Consider the following 18,225-nt stretch of genomic DNA (forward strand, 5'->3'; position numbering starts at 1 on the left):
TAAGGGTTATGGGGAGAAAGCAGGAAAGTGGAACTGACCCACTTCAGATCAGCCATGATCTTATTGAATGGCGGGGCAGGCTCGAAGGGCTAGATGGCCTACTCCTGCTCCTATTTCTTATGTTCTTATGTTTGGATGAGTACAGTGAGGGAGAATTTAGCATGGCCAATGCACCCAGCAAAGATGCCTTTCAGACTGTGGGAGAACGTGCAGAATCTGCACAGTAATCCAAGTTGGGAATTAAACCCGGGTCCCTGGCGCTGTGAAGCAGTACTGCTAACCACTGTGCCATCATGCACCCATGGGCCACTGCATTCAAGTGCTGTTATTCTTTGGTTGCTCAAATTTCTCAGCCAAATTATTTGTTTTTTCTGTTAGTTGTTAATGATAATGATGTTGAAATTGGGTTCGTAAGTATTACAACATAAAGGTGATGCTCTTTTCTCCCCCACCCACCGTCCTTTCACCAGCTATTTTCCAATCTAGGATTAATTGGCAGGCATTACATATCCCAGGTATTATATTTGTACATCGGGCTGGTGTATCTTTCTGTGCTCAGTGAAACTAAATTTTCTTTCCATGTTTTGCCATCTATCAAGATACATATACTGTGAGCGTAAAGTATCAAGAAATGCCTCCAGTATTCTGCTTCAAAAATACACTGCACTGCCTGTATGAATATGCCATTTTGTATTTCTATATAGTCTGCTCTACATTTGTTCTAAATACCAATTCCTGGGGGATTTGGATTCTGATTTATCTCTGTTAAGAAGTAGGCTGAGATTCCTGTATTCACCCACTCAGGGTTTCCATAATTATTGTTAAGGAGTCTAGATTTTGAGAACAAGTAGTTGGGGGAAGACAGAGAGAGTCACTTCCATATTGGGCGACCTGCATACCAATGTTATGAGCATTATTAGAGTAGCAGACAGTTGAAAGCTATATAAATGCATTGAAGGCTGGAACCTTATGATTTCAGTCTCTGCCAGAAAAATGGTACCTTTTTTGGATTGGGAAGCCGATTTCCTAATGGGTGGGCTTCTCCAAGGCTCTTTCCCAGAGCATTAACATCCATTTTTTGAAATCCCCCTCCAATTAGGGAGTGCAGATGGGATCACATGCCCATTCTATCAAAGCGAGGATATCTGATAAAGGGACAAAGAACCAAGAAGGCTGCCCCTAGACCTCTCAATCTTGCCAGAGGTGTCTCTGAGGAATCTGAGAGGCAGCTACCGAGTGAGCTCTCCCAAAGACACGAGGACCCACCTCTACTTTGTTAGGGAATTCTACCAGAATTGTTTGCACATTTGCAAATGGTAATTTCTGAATTTTAGCTAGTTCAGTTGAAACACAAAGTGATGAAACACTAATAGTGCGTACATTTATGCAAAACCATATCTACTATTAGTCGATGAGAAATTCACATAGAAGGGTTATCCAGACTCAAAGGGTGGAATTCTCCTATCCTGCCCACCATAGGAATCATAGCAGGTGGGACATAGACCATGCAAAAGTCCGATGACCTTGGATGGAATTTTCCGGTCTTGTGGCGAGTGCAGCTAATAAAATCCCACCCAAAGCCTTGGCTCTGTTCTCTCTTCGCAGATGCTGTCAGGCCTGCTGAAATTTTCCAGCATTTTCTGCTTTGGTTTCAGATTCTAGCATCCGCAGTCATTTGTCTTTATTCTATTATTCAGTGATTCTTTAGTTTTTATGGATCTGGTATTTTATCATGAGACTAAAATCAGCTAAACTGAGTTAAGCATGTTGTCCCTGTTTTTATATTACATTTTTAAACTTGTCCCAATTGGATCAACACCATTGTTGCTTTCTGTCTCTCTGATTTTCTGCTGGGAAATGAAAAGAGTTTCTACTCCGTAACCAATAATTACAGCTGTACAAAGACTTGTGTGAACGTTAGTGAACACTGATGCTGATGCTTAGTTTTATCTTGACACAGCAATCTTATCTCATCTTCAGAAGAGTGCACCCTGGCACTGGGCAGTCATTTCTATCCTTCACATCTAAGGCAACACCGACCTACTTGAGTTCAAACCCACAGACTCGAGTTTACGAGTGAACGAGCAAAGAGTGTTTACTTTCTGTGGATGCTAATGAAACTGGAAAACGTATTTTATTTGTGATCGTGACAGGCCTACATTATTGAAAAGGCACTTCAATGTGTACAATACAGGACTTTGACTCTGAACACGTTAACTTTATTCTGAATCTAAAAGTAACAATTAATCACGACATAAATGAAAAATATTGAATGAGATTTTGCAGATTCCATCCCAAATTTTTTAGTCAGGTATTTGTTCAGTTTCTGTACTGATTCATTAGGAATGTTCAACTCAAATATTAGAGTCCACGATGTTGCTCCAATGACAGAGAGAGAGAAAAAGAGAGACCCAATAAAAATCTTTTAAAGATCTTATGCTCCCAGTGGAACGAATAGGCCTCTTGGGGGAGATAATTGATCCCCTTTGGAATTGATTGTCTATCCTTAGCAATAATTACAAATCAGTACCTCCACTACTAATCATGTCAAAGCTTGTGGTAACAGAATGGCTGAGAAAATGGTATGTGCGCAAAGTGGAGTTCAATCCCAGTGTAGCGCAGACGCCAGATGGCAGCACCACAAGGAATTGACCCATCATCCTTGTTTTCTTACTGTAGGACCAAGACACCAAGTTCATTCCCAAAGTTAGCCCATCAGTCCTGGGGTGGTGAGGGGAGTGGGGGCATGGCAGAACTGGCTGGCTTGGATGTCAACTGAGGCTTTTAGTTGATTCTGGGATGTGGAAGAACCAATCATGAGCATCCCTGCTCCTCCCAGCTGTGTAATAAGGTAAGTAAAAAGGTTAGAAAGTATTCAGCCCAACAGATCCATGCTGGTTGCAACTTACCTTCCTGATGGTGGCCTACAATGGACCCTTGAGGCACTATAGGTTTGGCTACCGAGGACCCGAATTTGATCAGAATATTCACAGCTCAAGATGCGTCAGTTGTAATCAATTTTTTAAAAGGAGACCTCAAAGAGGTATGAGTCCCCTCATTATCAAGACAAAGAAGCTAATACCTGTGTCATGCAGCCTCACTGGATATCTACAGAGGAATATTGACTTACATGGCAGATGATAAAAATGTGCATGTCATATTAAGACTCTTGGGCATCCACTTGACCCTATAATGGGAACAGTGCAACCTAGTATCCAAGTTAGGGAATGAGAAATGTTATAATATCTCAATTAGAGCTCCCTTGTCTTCAATTTGGTTTTTGACTGAGCTGGTTGACTTTAATGCTCTGAAGCTTACGATTCAATTCATCTGAGGCCTTTAGAGGTGAATTTCCCAGAGTAGCCTGGGAATTTCCTCAGACATGTTCAGTTATTTGGCGGGTGGGCAGGAGGGGGGGAGGGAGAGGGGGAGAAGGGGGGGGAAGGGGAGGAGGGGAGGAGGAGAGGGGAGGGAGAGGGGAGGGAGGGGGGAGAAGAGAGGGGAAGTGGAGGAGGAGAGGGGGGGGAGATGAAAGGGAGGGGGGGGGAGGGTATTGCATTCACCCATGCCTTCATTACCAGAATTCAAAATGGTGTTATGATTGGAAGTGAAGCAATGATAAAACTAGGTTCTATCCCAAATTCCTGGACAAAAACAGAATTTTTTTTTCCTAGAATTCTTGAAGCTTTCAATTTTGGTAGACAGATTATTTGAGAAATTCTAATATTTGTTTTGGAGGTATGATAGCTTTTTCTCAGCAGTTGTCCAGGAATTGGATACTAACAAATATTTTGGCCAATTTTGCTAGCAATGGAGAGAACACATTACCCATCATAAAGCTCTTAGGAGATTGGTTACTGATAGTTTCATAGATAAATGCTCACTATCAAGTTCACACAACATTCTGAAAGCAAGTATTACATCATTCTGGGCACCTGCTATTAGTGTGGTACAGTGTTTGGACTTACACCAATGCCAATGTACAGCAGAAATTGGAAATTTAGCATTGGTAAAGAGAGCTTCATTGAGAGTGATCTTGCTCTGTTATTATTGAACATAATTGACACAATTGTGGGTACATCTGCAGCCAATTGCGTAGTCAATCGTGAAGTCAATATTGTACCAGCATAACTGGAATAAGAGATGTTAAAATAGGAAATCATCCTGACCAGGAAGTTTGTCACCAGCATATATAAGAAAAATTATGGATGGTTCTCCAACAAGTTTCTGATATTCCCTAGAGATGGGGGAGGCTCACAGTCATGAACACTGATTTGGAAAATGTAGGTTCTGACCTATCACAAAGTTCTGAAATGGGGTAGACATGATTCTTCTGGGTTCAGAGAAAGATATCTGACAATGACAATGGGCCTGAATTAACTCTGTGTGAATGATGCAGTTTTGAGTGAGTTAAAATCTCAGCCATGTTGCCAATAGAATTAATGGGTATTTAGTTATCTATGTAAAACTAAAAGTTTTGATTAGATTTGCACAAGTTATCCAACAAAATCATAATTTCCACATGGGGAAAGGGAGGACATTTGATCCTCATTCATGTCATCTATCTTTAGCTCAAATATATCTCGAATTTTTGGTTTCACGACCCATAGAATTAATGCACCAAAAATTTTGACAGTGTAAAGGCAGGTCAATTAGCCCATCATCATCTACTCTTCCCTCTCCCTATAGCTTTGTATCTTCCTCAGTTTCAATCATTTATTCACTTATACCTTATAAAAGATGCAATCATCTTTCCACAGAAATGCCCTGTGGCAAAGCATTCCACATTTCACTAATCCTCTGCATTGACATTTCTCCTGGCCTCTCTCCTCCCTTCCTGACATTGGCTCCAAACTGTCCTTTGTCCAGTTTTAGCCAAATCTTCTTCTGAATATCTTAGTGTTCTTTGAATATACCTTATCTGTACTGTTAGTTATTTTATGTTAAATTAATTTCAAAAAGGAAAAACATATGATGTATAAAAATTACAGTAGTTTCCTGGTGAAATAACATGCAGATCTGAGTCTTGGATAGATATTGGCCACTTGCCTATTGAAGAATTGTAATTTTGGTTGTGTAGCATGCTAATAAGTTGACCTTGTACCTCTGAGGCTCAGCACTGAAATCAACCCAACCCAACTCATGAAAGTGCTTAATTCAGGTTTTTGGTGACAAAAGTAGGAAAATATTTCACCTCCTCAGAAACTAGCATGCTTTCTTTCAATGAAAACAATAGTTTTGCCAAAAAAAACATGATAATTACTAACAAAATAGTAAGTTATAATTTGTAATGCCAAATAAAATTTAAACCAGTGCAAGTAACTTCAGGTGGAAGAGATTTCTGTAACTCTATCAGTTAATTAATTTGACTTTGCAGCTTTGGCTTAGAAAGGGTTACTTTCAATAGAGTACTGCATTTATACTTTACTTTGTTCTATTCCAATGCTCTTCTTATTTCATTTTTAATGACATACAGCTAATAATTACACAATGAGACAATTTATTTTCCAACAATCTTAATAAGAGGACAACATCTCCCTGCTAATGTATTTGGTCTTTATTACTTAATGTGGAGAAAGCTCATAGTTTCTTCTGCTTATCCAAGATGACACAAGTAAAGCCGTTGAAATTTGCAATTATCAGTTAAAATCTAAATACAGGGACATTCTGGTTTTCTGTGTTGCAATAATCAGGATCATTTCAATGTTAATCACTGCATTTCCCTGCTGCTTATTTTGTTTTTAATTCTTATCCTGGACAAAAGTGATGGTTTGTGAAATGGATATTATATTGTAAACTAGTATCATGGAAATCATATGCCATCGGACTGACTGTACGATGCATCATGCCATAAATACATTTTCTGAAGACTTCTTTTTAATTTGCAGATTACAATCTAACACTTGGTTCTCCAAGTGTTGAGATAATTTTTTGACCAAGATGATTAAAGACTTAGTTTGAAAAGGCACATAGTGCACAAAAGGCTTTTAGGCAGTCACAGTTCCGTTAACGTGAAAATAAAGATGTTTATTATTACAGTCTAATCTGAATTTGCTTTAACATCAAACTCATTTAATAAAAAGAGCAATCAGCACTCATAAGCCCGACAGACAGTATGTATATAATTTGTTTCCTATGGGTTTGTAATAGGATGATTATCACATTCCCACGAGACAGTCTGGCAGACTTTAAAAGGTCTTTCCGATACCTATAATGGCTGAGGGCAGCAACTAATTCAATAGATTCGATCAAAATCATCCCTGCTTTCACTGTGCCTGATTTATTACTTCAGCTATGGGTATTCATCACTCATTTTATTTTGATGTTGAAGCCTCATAAATTATGCCTCATAAATAAGAAGAAATAATCAGCAAAATTATATCAGCCTATCTACAACCTTGGCATAAATTCTTCCCCTTGTGGAAACACACGCAACTGATGTTTGAAAAGAATAATCTGCAAACAAAAATGTGTATATGCTCACAGTCTGCCATCTTCTTCGGTTATGGAGTGCATAGAGAAAGATGTAGCTCATACTAACTCAATGGGAAATCAGCAGCACTAACATTATGAGGGCAAATGGGTGTGTCGGGTACCTGGTGAGACTGGTTTAAAAAGTAAGACTTCAGTTTGAAAAGAACACGCCAAAAATACTTATGGACATTTGATTCTGTGATAGGAATATTATGGCATTCAATACTAAACCCGAATCTAAATTTGCCTGAACATCAAATGCATGTTTAGTATTCAGGCAAAGTAATAACGTTTTTATAATAAATGTTTCTATTTTCCAATATCATGGCTGGAACTCTTTGGCCGTGCATACTCCATCGTTGCTGCCAGCGAGGATGGAAACTTTGTTGCTCAGCCAAATTTCCATTCACTTTAGCAGGATGGGAGAATCCCAGCTGTAGGCGAGGTTGGAGAATCTGGCCCTGTACTCGAGAGTTTAAACGTTCTTTTGCATAGCGTGGCTCCATAGTGCCACTGCAACCCATAGCACAGAAGCCCATTGCCCCCTGTCTCGAATGTAATCAATGTCTGAGTATCCGCAGCTCTCTGGGATAGAGAATTCCAAAGATTCAGGGCACTTCAAGAGAAGAAAATCCTCATCTCAGTCCTGATTGACCAACTCCTCATTCTGAGGCAACGAAAATATGTTGCAGACTCCTCAGTGAGGGATAACCTATTCTCAACCTCCACCTATAGCAAGTCCCTCAAAGATTTCATATTTCACGTAAATCATCTCCCACTCTCTAAACCCCAGGAAATTTAGATCTCGTCTACTCAATTCCCACTCATAGAACAACTCCCACACCCCAGGAAACAGTCCAATGAACCTTCATTTTTCAGATGAAATATTTAAACCAAGGGTCCTTCTCTCCTCTCAGGCATGTGCAAAAGATCCCATTGTACTATTTCATCAAAAAGCAAGACAGTTATCCCTGAATCACTGTCCAATAAGTGTCCCTCAATCAACATCACAGAGAAAAATAATATCTAGTTATTGTCACATTGTGGGGGCTTGCTGTGTGAAAATTGACGGCTGCAAGTCCTACATTACAGCATTAACTCCATGTCAAATTATTTCATTAAGTTTAAAGCACTTTGGATGTGCTGAGATCATGGAAGATGTTATATAAATAAAGAAATTTCTTTTTGTTGCACTTCGTCTAGGACAAGTGTGCACTTCCTTAGGTAAGGAGACCATAACTGCACTTTGGACTCTCGCGGCTGGATTTTACAGTCTCCCCATTAGACATATTTTTGGAGGTGGGGGGCACAGTAGGTACTTGAGGTACCCAGCCTGCCATCTTCCTGCCTATCTGTCCCTCATGATATTCTAGATAATAATCGGCAGCTTGCCTATTGTACTTGAATAAATAATTAAAGGTAGATTGAGCAACAATGTGCTACTGAAGAGCCTCAATTTAGGTGAGCATGAGCGGGCCATCCGAGGCCTCATCTACTCCACTTAAAACACCGACAGGTCAGGTGTGAGTGGGAGAGCAGCCGGAAGGGAACCCAATGCATTTTATAGGCTGGTGGGGATTGTCAAATTCTGCCCCAAGTTGTTGAGATTGAGATTGAGATTTTGTAGCAGTTTCTCACTTGCAATGTTTACTATGAGCAATGACACAAACATAATAGGAACACTGATCTGCAGTTCTTACAGTCAATTTTTAATTCTTTCCCATGAAGAGGAATAATAGTTGGTGCTTTCCACCTCTGAACAGGGGTAAAGTAAATGCATCAAGAAAGCAGAGAATCCCTCAGATAAAGAGAATCTGGGTAACAATGCGGATGGTGATTCCTAGGAGCAAGCTTTTGTAGGAGATGATTAAGTTTTGTGTGTCTGACCTTGGTTTAGCTCATTGGTGTCCTCTACTTGCCCAGAGTTTAAGGCACCTGCTCTTAGATTTTAGGTAATCGTACCTTGATTACTATTGAATAACACACCGTTAAATACAACATGAAAAGTATTTGGAGATAAGATTCATATAGTGACCTCCCATCCATTGATTCTGTCTGCACCTTCCACTGCCTCAGAAAAGCAGCCAGCAAAATCAAGGACCCCATGCATCCAGGACTCTTTTAGTCTTTTCCCTCTTTTCTGTTGGGAACAAGATACAAAAGTCCGAGACCTAATACCAACTAACTCAAGAACAACTTCTTCCCTGCTGCCATCAGATTTTGAATGGACTTACCATACATTAAGCTGATCTTTCTCTACACCCTATTTCTGAGTGCAACACTATATTCTGCACTTTCTCCTTTCTTTCACACCTTTGTACTCTATGAACAGTATGTTTTGTCTGCACAGCACGCAAGAAACAATACTTTTAACTGTATTCCAATACTTGTGCCAATAATAAATCAAATAAAATCAAAGTAACTGATAAAGAAAAAGTGCTTCTCACCTGATATTCATATTCCGTATATGGAAGTAACATCGTATCTCGAAATAATGTAGAGGAGCCATTATAAACAAGTACCGTCTCTGTATTCATTGACGGATGTGTTACTTGTCTTCTGTACAGTCCATAGTACAATATCTCACCATTGGGCTTTTTGGGCATGGACCATGATATTAAAAACACCAACTGCATTCCTGTTGCATCAGTCTGCAAATCGATGATAGGCCTGGTTTGTCCCATAGGTGGAGCTTCTAGAGTTTGCACTGAGGCCCATTCACTGCAAACACAACCAAGGACTGTGCAAGCTTCAACACGCACTTCATACCTTCAGGAGAAAAAAAAAATCAGCAAGATTAGTTTTGGTATGAAATACATCAAAGTCTTGAAAAAATGATTTGTGCCCAATGTTTTCTGTTGTTCAGAATTTCTATTTGTTAAATCTGAGCGCAACCAATGCATTTAAATCAGGCTATATATCACTTCTCTCTGTTTTTGAAGCTTTGTGGGCACTTATAATCTAAAAAAAATCTTTCCAATTAAAATTGTACAGGTTCAATCAGCTATTTTGCTCTGTTTAATAATTTTCAACAAATATGAGGACATCATGGCCATATCGCTAGACTATTAATCCAGAAATTCAGCTAATGTTCTGGGAATCCGGATTCAAATCCCGCCATGGCAGATGATGGAATTTGAATTCAATAAAAAGTCCCTGGAATTAAAAATCTACCATTGTCGGAAAAACCGATCTGGTTCACTGAAGTCCTTTAGGGAAGGAAATCTGCCGCTCTTTCCTGGTCTGGCCTACATGTGACTCAAGAGACACAGCAATGTGGTTGACTCTCAACTGCCCTCTGAAATGGTCTAATAAACCGTTCAGTTTTATGGGCATCTAGGGATGGGTAATAAACCCTGTCCGACCAGCGATGCCCATGTCCCATGAATGAATAAAAAAGTATACAGTGGTAAAAACTGGGTAATCTCAAAGGAAGCAAATAATTTCCAGAATGGTTTAGCTTTTGCGTGGGACTCATGCTGGCTCTCAGGAATGTGGCAGTCACATTACAGGAGCTATTATGCCGGTTCTCAGTTCACCCTCCCGCTTCCAGTATTTGACCTCAAGTGGTATTAAAATAACATTCATTCGATGGGAATGCATCATAAAATAATATGTTCTCTGTGTCCTCAACATACCCCACACTCAGTCTTCACTTCTTCTCCAGGCAGAGAACCAATCTCAAAAAGCACAAATAACCCTCACCCAGCAAATTCAATTCAGGCCGGGGACACATCCTTGTGGTAACCACTGAAGATGAAGTGTCGTCCCTCAAAAGTGGAAAATCCTGGCCAGTTATTTTAAAGGAAAGGGAAGACTTCAAGGGAACAGAGCAGCAGTGATAGAAATGAAAAGAGAGAACTTGCATTTATTTAGAACCTCTCATGACCTAAATGCTTTACAGCCAATTAGTTTCTACTGAAGTATTATCACTTTTGTAATGTAGGAAAGGCAACAACCCAAAAACGTATATAGCAAGTTCCCTGAAACAGCAGTGATAATGACCAAATGATCTGCTTTTACATGTTGGTTTAAGAATAAATATAAAGGGAGCAGAGAAAAAGTTTTTGTCAGATAGTAGGAATATGGGATCATTGGTAGGATGTACTATAGTGAACAACAGGAGGGAAAATAAAAGACAGTGTGAAAAATAGAGAGGCCCCAGGCAACAAGTGCATTCGCTACCTTGATCGTAGAATCTCTACAGTGCAGAAAGAGATCATTCGGCCCATTGAGCCTACACGAACAATCCTAGCCAGGTCCTATCCCCCTAACCCCACATATTTACACTGCTAATCCCCCTGACATGAAAGTGCAATTTAGCATGGCCAATAAGCCTACCCCGCACATTTTTGGAATGTGGAAGGAAACTAGAGCACCTAGAGGAAACCCATGCAGACATGGGGAGAATGTGCAAATTCCACACTGATAGTTATCCTAGGCTGGAATTGAACCCGGGTCTCTGTTGCTGTGAGGCAGCAGTGCTAATGACTGTGCCACCCCTTTTTTGTCCAATTTTATGTCACCCATCTATAAAGTTCCTAAAAATATTGCTCATCACTACTTCCCTCCATCCTTTGCAGTATCAAATTATTACACCTAAATGTTTATTTCGAATGAAAGAACAGTGAAAATTAAAATTATTTGCCCTTGGAAATTCCTCCCTGCAGTGTATTCATTCCCTAGTCAATGCATTTCCAACTCCAAGTTGTTGATAGAGGAGCGAAGCCTGAAAGTATTTAATGAACCAGATAGGTTTGGATTAAGTTCACAGAGACTTATCAGATATGAGGATTTGTTGTTTTGTTTCCTTGCTGAACGTGCTTTATTTATTGTATAATGAAAGAATTACAAGGGAATACATTTTATTAAATTGTGCTGTAGTGGATGTGTATGTGCTGAATGCAATTTTCCAATTTGCTTACTGTGCGTTGTGAATGTTTCCCTATTGCTAAGTAGTCTTGAAGCTAATGGTGTAGAACTATGTTTGATTGCATAACAAACCGGTGATTGCATGGGATATGTAAGTAACCATTAGGGGGAGTGGACCCAATGTCCATGGGGGGAATTTCCTAGTGCACTGTGGGATCTGGATGTTGAGAGATGCAGGCGCACATTTGTGACTCACCCTCCGTACCTCAATGCCAAAGACCTCCTCTTCTGGAATACTACAGGTTCATTGTTTTCAGTGGTGGATCTGTTACTTATTCAGTGATACATGATAGTAGAAAGCCACCAAAACCATGAATTGGTTGTTCTTGCACTACGTTATACATGACTAGGTGAGGAATGGGGTGACGGAGAGTTGGGGGGGGTGGGGGGGAAGGGGTTATGGATGTGGTTAGAATTCATGGGCACACGAGGCAATGTTTCATGATAACAAATTGTTTTGTGCAAGTGTAGCATTGTGGATGTTTATGATATCTTGACGTTTTCCCTCTTGCTTTCCACCATAATTGTTCTTTAAGTCGAGTTTAACAGAATCTTGAAAGATACTACTCAACCAATGTAGCAATGAAAGTCTGCACTTGCAATTGCTACTGCTGTTGCTACAACTTCACAGGCAAACTTCACAGTTCTCCACAGTAATAAGATTATTTGCCATTATGCAATCTATGCTAATGAGCATCTCACCAAATTGGACCTTGTGTAGTTCTAGCCTCCATGACAAGAGGTCAAATGAGATTCTCATGCAGCACGTGTGGGATAATCAGCGTGCAACAACTCCACTGTTCACTACCTGCTCCTCATCAACTTCCTCTGCTACTCAAGGTCTTATCTTTTGATTCCTTCTCAAAATTGTGGTGTGGATACTTGTGGGGGTGGTGACAATTGGGCTTCGATGAGTGGTGCTCTGTACATCACTGATTTTGTGAAGAGAACATATGGAGTTTTTCTATGTACATTAGCACACTTATCTACTTAAGCAATGTGTTGTCATGACAAATACATCCACTTTTGTATCATGAACATGAAGGGACAACTTTCACAATATATCAATGATATCACATCCACAGGGGTGGAATTTTTCCTAAAAAGTGCCATAATGGCGAGAATACCAGAATAGCCAATCTGTCGTACACACTCTGGATCACAATTATCCCACACTCAGTCACTTTTTTGAAGAGATGTGTTGTGCACTGGTACTGAGGGGGTGGGGCCTAGAGATGCCAATCAGCCTGGCTGCTGAGAGTTTGGGTGCCATTTTGCGAGTGCACCCAGTTCTCACAGTGCACTGGGGGATTCCACCCATGAACAATGTGCCCCCTCCCCCTCATTAGCAGTATCTTCCTCCAGCCCTCCGGACACAGGTCACTGGCATTGGGACCTTCCTGCATGATCCCTGACATGCCCCCCCATCATTACCTACTTCATGATTCACCCCTCTATGAACGCCCTGCAAGGCCCCCTGAAAACACTCCTCCCCCAATGCATAGACCCCATTCATAACTCAGGTCCCAACCCCATTCAGGCCACACTGATCGTGGGCCCCTCCATCCTTCCCTCCATCATCTCAGGTAGAGTAGCAGAAGAACCCCCCCCTTCCCCCCTCACTGATCTCAGGTAGATTGGCAACGGACCCCCCCCATCCCCCAAATGGTCTCAAGCAGAGAGCCATCAGACACTCGGCACTTACCTCCTCACTGACTGGAGGGCCCGAATCGGATCTTTGTAAAGGATGTCTGTTTCATGCTGAATCTGGTTGGGCGAACACAGTGGTAAAGGGGGAAGTGCCGGTCAGGTTGGGCGTGCAGCCCATTAAGTCAATTTTAATGGCTGTCATGCTCATTTTGGGCATGGTCCTGATTGCAGCCATTTTTGGGCCTTGGGAAAGGGGGAACTGGCGAGGAGGTGGGCGCAGATTGCACTAGTCACCTCACACTCAACTTTACCAAGTTTTTGCACCCAAAAACAGGCACAAATTGATGGTAAAATTAGGCCCACCAGCTAAGGAGCTCCCGAACATGAGAGCTCAGACCACATATTGACCCCGAAGAGGGTGCTGAGCGCTAATGCTGCTAAGAAACTGCCAGCAATCAAACATGCATCCTCTAACAACTTGAGCAGGAACCATTGGCCATTAAGGCCAACATCACACTCTTTCATCCTTAAATTTTTACAATAATGGTTTTATGGTCATCATTAGATATTTAATTCCAGGTTTTTAATTGAATTCAAATTTCACCAGTGGTAGGATTTGAACTCAGGTCCCCAGAGGGATGCCTTGGATCTCTGGATTACTAATCTAGTGACAATATCACTTGGCCACCGTCTCCCCATGGGTAACCATTTTCTTTCAAACTTTCAGGTAAGCTTTCCTTTTATTTGTTTTTGGGGTATGGGTGTTGCTGGCTGGGCCAATATTTATTACCCATCACTGAGAGCATTTGGTGTCACATGTAGGCCAGACCAGCTAAGGGCAGCAGATTTCCTTCCCTAAAGGATATTAGTGAACAAGATTGGTATTAACGGCAATTGGCAACAGTTTCATGGTCATCATTAGACTTTTAATTCCAGATTTTTATTGAATTCAAATTTCATCATCTGCTATGGTGGGATTTGAACCCAGATCCCCAGAGCATTACCTTGGGTCTCTGGATTACTAATTCAGCAACAATACCACTATGCCACTCCCTCCCCAATTTTCAGGCACAGTCTGTTACTCTATGTGTTGATATCAATGGCACAGTGGTTCACACTGCTGCCTCACTGGGGTCACTGTCTGTGTGGAGTTTGCGCATTCTCCCTGTGTGTGCATGGGTTTCCTTCAGGTGCTCCCTCTTTCCTCCCACAGTCCAAAGATGTGCAGGTTAGGTGCTTTGGCCATGTTAAATTCTCCCTCAGTGTACCCAAACAGGTGCTGGAGTGTGGCGAGTAGGGGATTTTCACAGTAACTTCATTATAGTGTGAATATTAGCTGGCTTGTGACTAATAAATAATAAACTAAAATAAAATCAAGCTTCAGACTTATGGTTGTCAATGCATTTCTCAACCTCTTTCTGATCTGAATCCTGTCTGAATTTCTCTTCACTGGCAACAGTCAAATTCTGCCATTTCATTCTGTCACAGTAAGAGTGTACATGTTCTCTTGTACTGCCTGTAGTCAGTATGTTTTATCTGGAGAGAGTTGTGTCTGTTCTTACTCTTGGAGTGTGCACTTCAACAAAATAATTCAGCAGCAAGCTTCCATGAGTATAAAGAAGGTTACTTATTTGCACACACTTACCCTGAATTATTACACTGTCACACACTTTGTCTTTTGCACACACATACACAAAAGTTTGGATGCAGATAAAATAGTGCACTTTTACAGATCACAGTTAATTCAGTCTCTGATTTATGATTTCCAGTCTCCCATGTGGCAGCGCTGTGGTTTCTTGAATAGATTTGATGATTTAACTTTGAGTGTCTTGTAAAGTGTGAGTTGTGGCACAGATAAAGTATGGCAAGCAGTGATGTGGGGTGACCATCTGCTTGGCGAGTCATAGTTTCCAGCAGCACAGCTTCTTGGTTATCTCCAGGTAGTTACATCTTCACTGGTAGGTCCAAGAGAAAGAGTCCTTCCTTCCCCTTGTCTCCCTCCCCTGCCCTCCTAATGACCAGGGATCCACTCTTCATGCGGACTTGTTCTTCATCACAACTAGCCCAAAATTTGACAGCAGTGCCCTCACTGCCAGCTGCAGCTCTTCCTGTGGTCTGGCAGCTGCCCAATGTCATTGGCAGCCTTGCCCTCTGCTCTGAGGTGAAAATTACAAATTAACCAGCTCTTAATGAGCTCTTGAGAACTTAATTGGCCTCAACCAGGGATTGGGCAGTATCATGTAACGTTCTGCAGCTAGCCTTATAAACATATCCTTGTTTCCTCTGTTTGAAGAGTCTGGAACTAGACAGTTTGCCAGTTCTCACAAGTTCGTTAGTGGATTATGAATTTCAATTTAAAATGGACATTTTCCACGTCTTTCCCCCCACTGACACTATAGTTAAGGATGCCCAGCAACAACTCTACTTTCCCAGGAGGCTTAGGAAATTCAGCATGTCTACTACGATTCTCACCAATTTTTACAGATTCACATAGAAAGCATCCTTTCCAGATGTATCACAGCTTAGTCTGGCTCTTGCTCTGACCAAGACTGCAAGAAACTGCAAAAGGTTGTAGTTTCTCGCGGTCCAGTCCATCACACAAACAAACCTTCCATCCATTGACCCTATCTGCACTTCCCACTGCCTCAGAAAAGCAGCCAGCATAATTCAGGACCCCATGCACTTTGGATATACTCTCTTCCACGTTTGTCCATCAGAGAAAAGATGCAAAAATATGAGATCATGTACTAACTCTCTCAAGAACAGCTTCTTCCCTGCTGCCAGCAGACTTTTGAATGGATCTGCCATATATTAAGCTTATCTTTTTATACTTCCTAGCTGTGACCATAACACTATGGCCAGAATTTTATCACTCGCCTGCCATGGGAATCGGAGCGTGCAAGCAGCAGATCACAAAGTTCTGGTGACCTCAGGCGGGATTTTGTAGTTTCAGGATGAGCGAGGCTGTAAAATCCCGCACTATATTCTGCACCCCTTCCTTTCCTTCTCCCCTACGTACGCTATGAACTTTTGTCAGTATAGCTCACAAGAAACAATACTTTTCACTGTATCTTAATACATGTGACAACAATAAATCAAATCAAATCAACAAGAAACTGGCCCATGTTTTGAAAACCCTTTCAGTTAAATACAGAAAATGAAGATGTCTTTACTTCTAGTCAATTCAGTATATTCAAAGTTCTAATTTAGATATAAAGCTAAACCTTTACCAAAACAGGGGAAATCAATTTTAATTAAATGGACTTGATCATTTCTAATTATATTTCTAAAAACCACTTTCTGCAAGCGTTTTGTAGTGATAATATATTGTCAGCAGCAAAAAGCAGGTAAAAATGATTCTCCTTACATATTGTCAATTTACTGTTAACAAGAACACAGGCAATGTACATATTGAGCTGGGGGGAAGGGTGGTTGGGGGGAGAGGTGTGAGGCGGGGTGGGGTAGGTGGTTTCTCTAGTACCATTCTCCTTTGTATTCCCGGTATACATGATGAAGCTTTTAAGCATAACCTCCGCTTGATATTTCTGACCCTTTCTCCAAATCTAAAATGCCCTGTTTCATTATATGCCACTGTGTCCTGCCACCAGTAAATCAGTATTCATTATGCAGCGAGGTCGTATTCGAAGAACTTTCAGTGATTGAGAACAGACCATAGGTGCTGGTTATTCACCACCTGTACAGTACAGAATCACCAGCCATTCCAAACAAGTGAACTGACCTTGCCAGAAGACATTGCATCAGCTCATTCCCCTAATTAACTGGTTCTCTGTACCAAGATCACAATATTGTTAGTGGAAGATTGTTGGTTTCTCATTGTGCACTGTGTAGTTGCCTTGTTTGGGAGAAAAGGGCAGGTAGAATGAAAGCAGTGACAGCACGAGGGTAGGAACTAATAGAAAGAAGAACCTGTATTGACGTTACACCTTTCACAACCTCTGAACAACTACAAACAGCCAAGGAAGTACTTTAGACATGTGGTTACTGCTGTAACATAGGACGGAGTTGTGTGTGTGGGAGCGGTGGGGGGGCAGGCTTGGGAGTGGGGAGAAATAGGTTTGTTCAGCAGCTGTATCTGAATTGTTTTCTTTTGCTTCAGCATCTCCTCTTCAAACAGGCAATATGTAACTATATTACTGCTTCTGTGCACTGACTACTTTCAGGGGAAGCCACACCATTTTTATGGAGTTTTGTGCAAAACTAGTACAGAGGCTCCCTTCACTCATTACAGTCATTACTGCATAGGGACACTATGTGCTTCGACGTATTTTTGGCACAGACTTCAGACATCTGTGTCAAAAATATAGCATGCCCACTATCATATTTATGCTACTATACAGTAGGTATATACATGGTAAGTTATGTAAAGGCTGTAAGCTTGTTTGAATAGGTGGGTGGAGCAGAATGAAACAATAACAATTAACTGAAAACACATTATGATATACATACTTGGGCAGCTACTTAGCATAGAGAGCAGTTTAAACTTGAGCTGTGAGGGCAGGTCTGCCTTTTTTTGCATTGGGCATTAAGTTTTTTGGGTGCTGTGGCAGCATTAAACATGTTAGCTATTAGGTTTATTGCACTTGTGTTTTCTACTAAAAATACATTCAAGTGCCAAAGGAGACAATCCTTTTCAATATCTGTGACTTAAGCTGTTGTTTTACAGCTGTACATTTTTCTTTTATTCTTTCGTATTGGGATGTGGACATCGGTGATTAGGCCAGCATTTTTTGCACATCCCTAATTACCCTTGAGAAGGTGGTAGTGAGCTACCTTCTTGATCTGCTGCAGTTCCTGTGGTGTAGGGACACCAACAGTGCTGTTAGGAAAGGAGTTTCAGGATTTTGACCCAGTGACAATGAAGGACCAGCAATACATGTCTAAGTCAGGGTGGTGAGTGACTTGGAGGGGATCTTACAGGTAGTGGTGTTCCCATGCATCTGCTGCCCTTGTCCTTCCTTGTGGTAGACGTCATGGGTTTGGAAGGTGTTGTCAACTAAGACTTGGTGAGTTGCTGCAGTGCATCTTGTAGATGGTACACACTGCTGCTCCTGAGCGTTTGTGGTGAAGGGAGTGAATGCTGGATGGCGAATATGGTACCAATCAACCAGACTGCTTTGTCCTGTATAGCTTTGAGCTTCTTGATGGGAC

The 18,225-nt window shown here is 41.2% G+C and overlaps 1 protein-coding gene across 3 annotated transcripts in view; it reads right to left on the reverse strand.

Moving 5' to 3' along the window:
- Window positions 1-18,225, reverse strand: part of ush2a (Usher syndrome 2A (autosomal recessive, mild)) — an 815,153-nt gene that overhangs the window by 49,770 nt on the left and 747,158 nt on the right. For all 3 annotated transcript variants that reach the window (XM_080200528.1, XM_080200527.1, XM_080200526.1), the window contains one exon: window positions 8,922-9,243. In XM_080200528.1, coding sequence (XP_080056654.1) covers window positions 8,922-9,243 — 322 coding nt within the window. The remainder of the gene's footprint in view (window positions 1-8,921; window positions 9,244-18,225) is intronic.

Source organism: Carcharhinus amblyrhynchos, chromosome 12 (assembly GCF_965287045.1).
Source record: "Carcharhinus amblyrhynchos chromosome 12, sCarAmb.v2.hapA, whole genome shotgun sequence".
In the NCBI taxonomy this organism is placed as follows: Eukaryota; Metazoa; Chordata; class Chondrichthyes; order Carcharhiniformes; family Carcharhinidae; genus Carcharhinus; species Carcharhinus amblyrhynchos.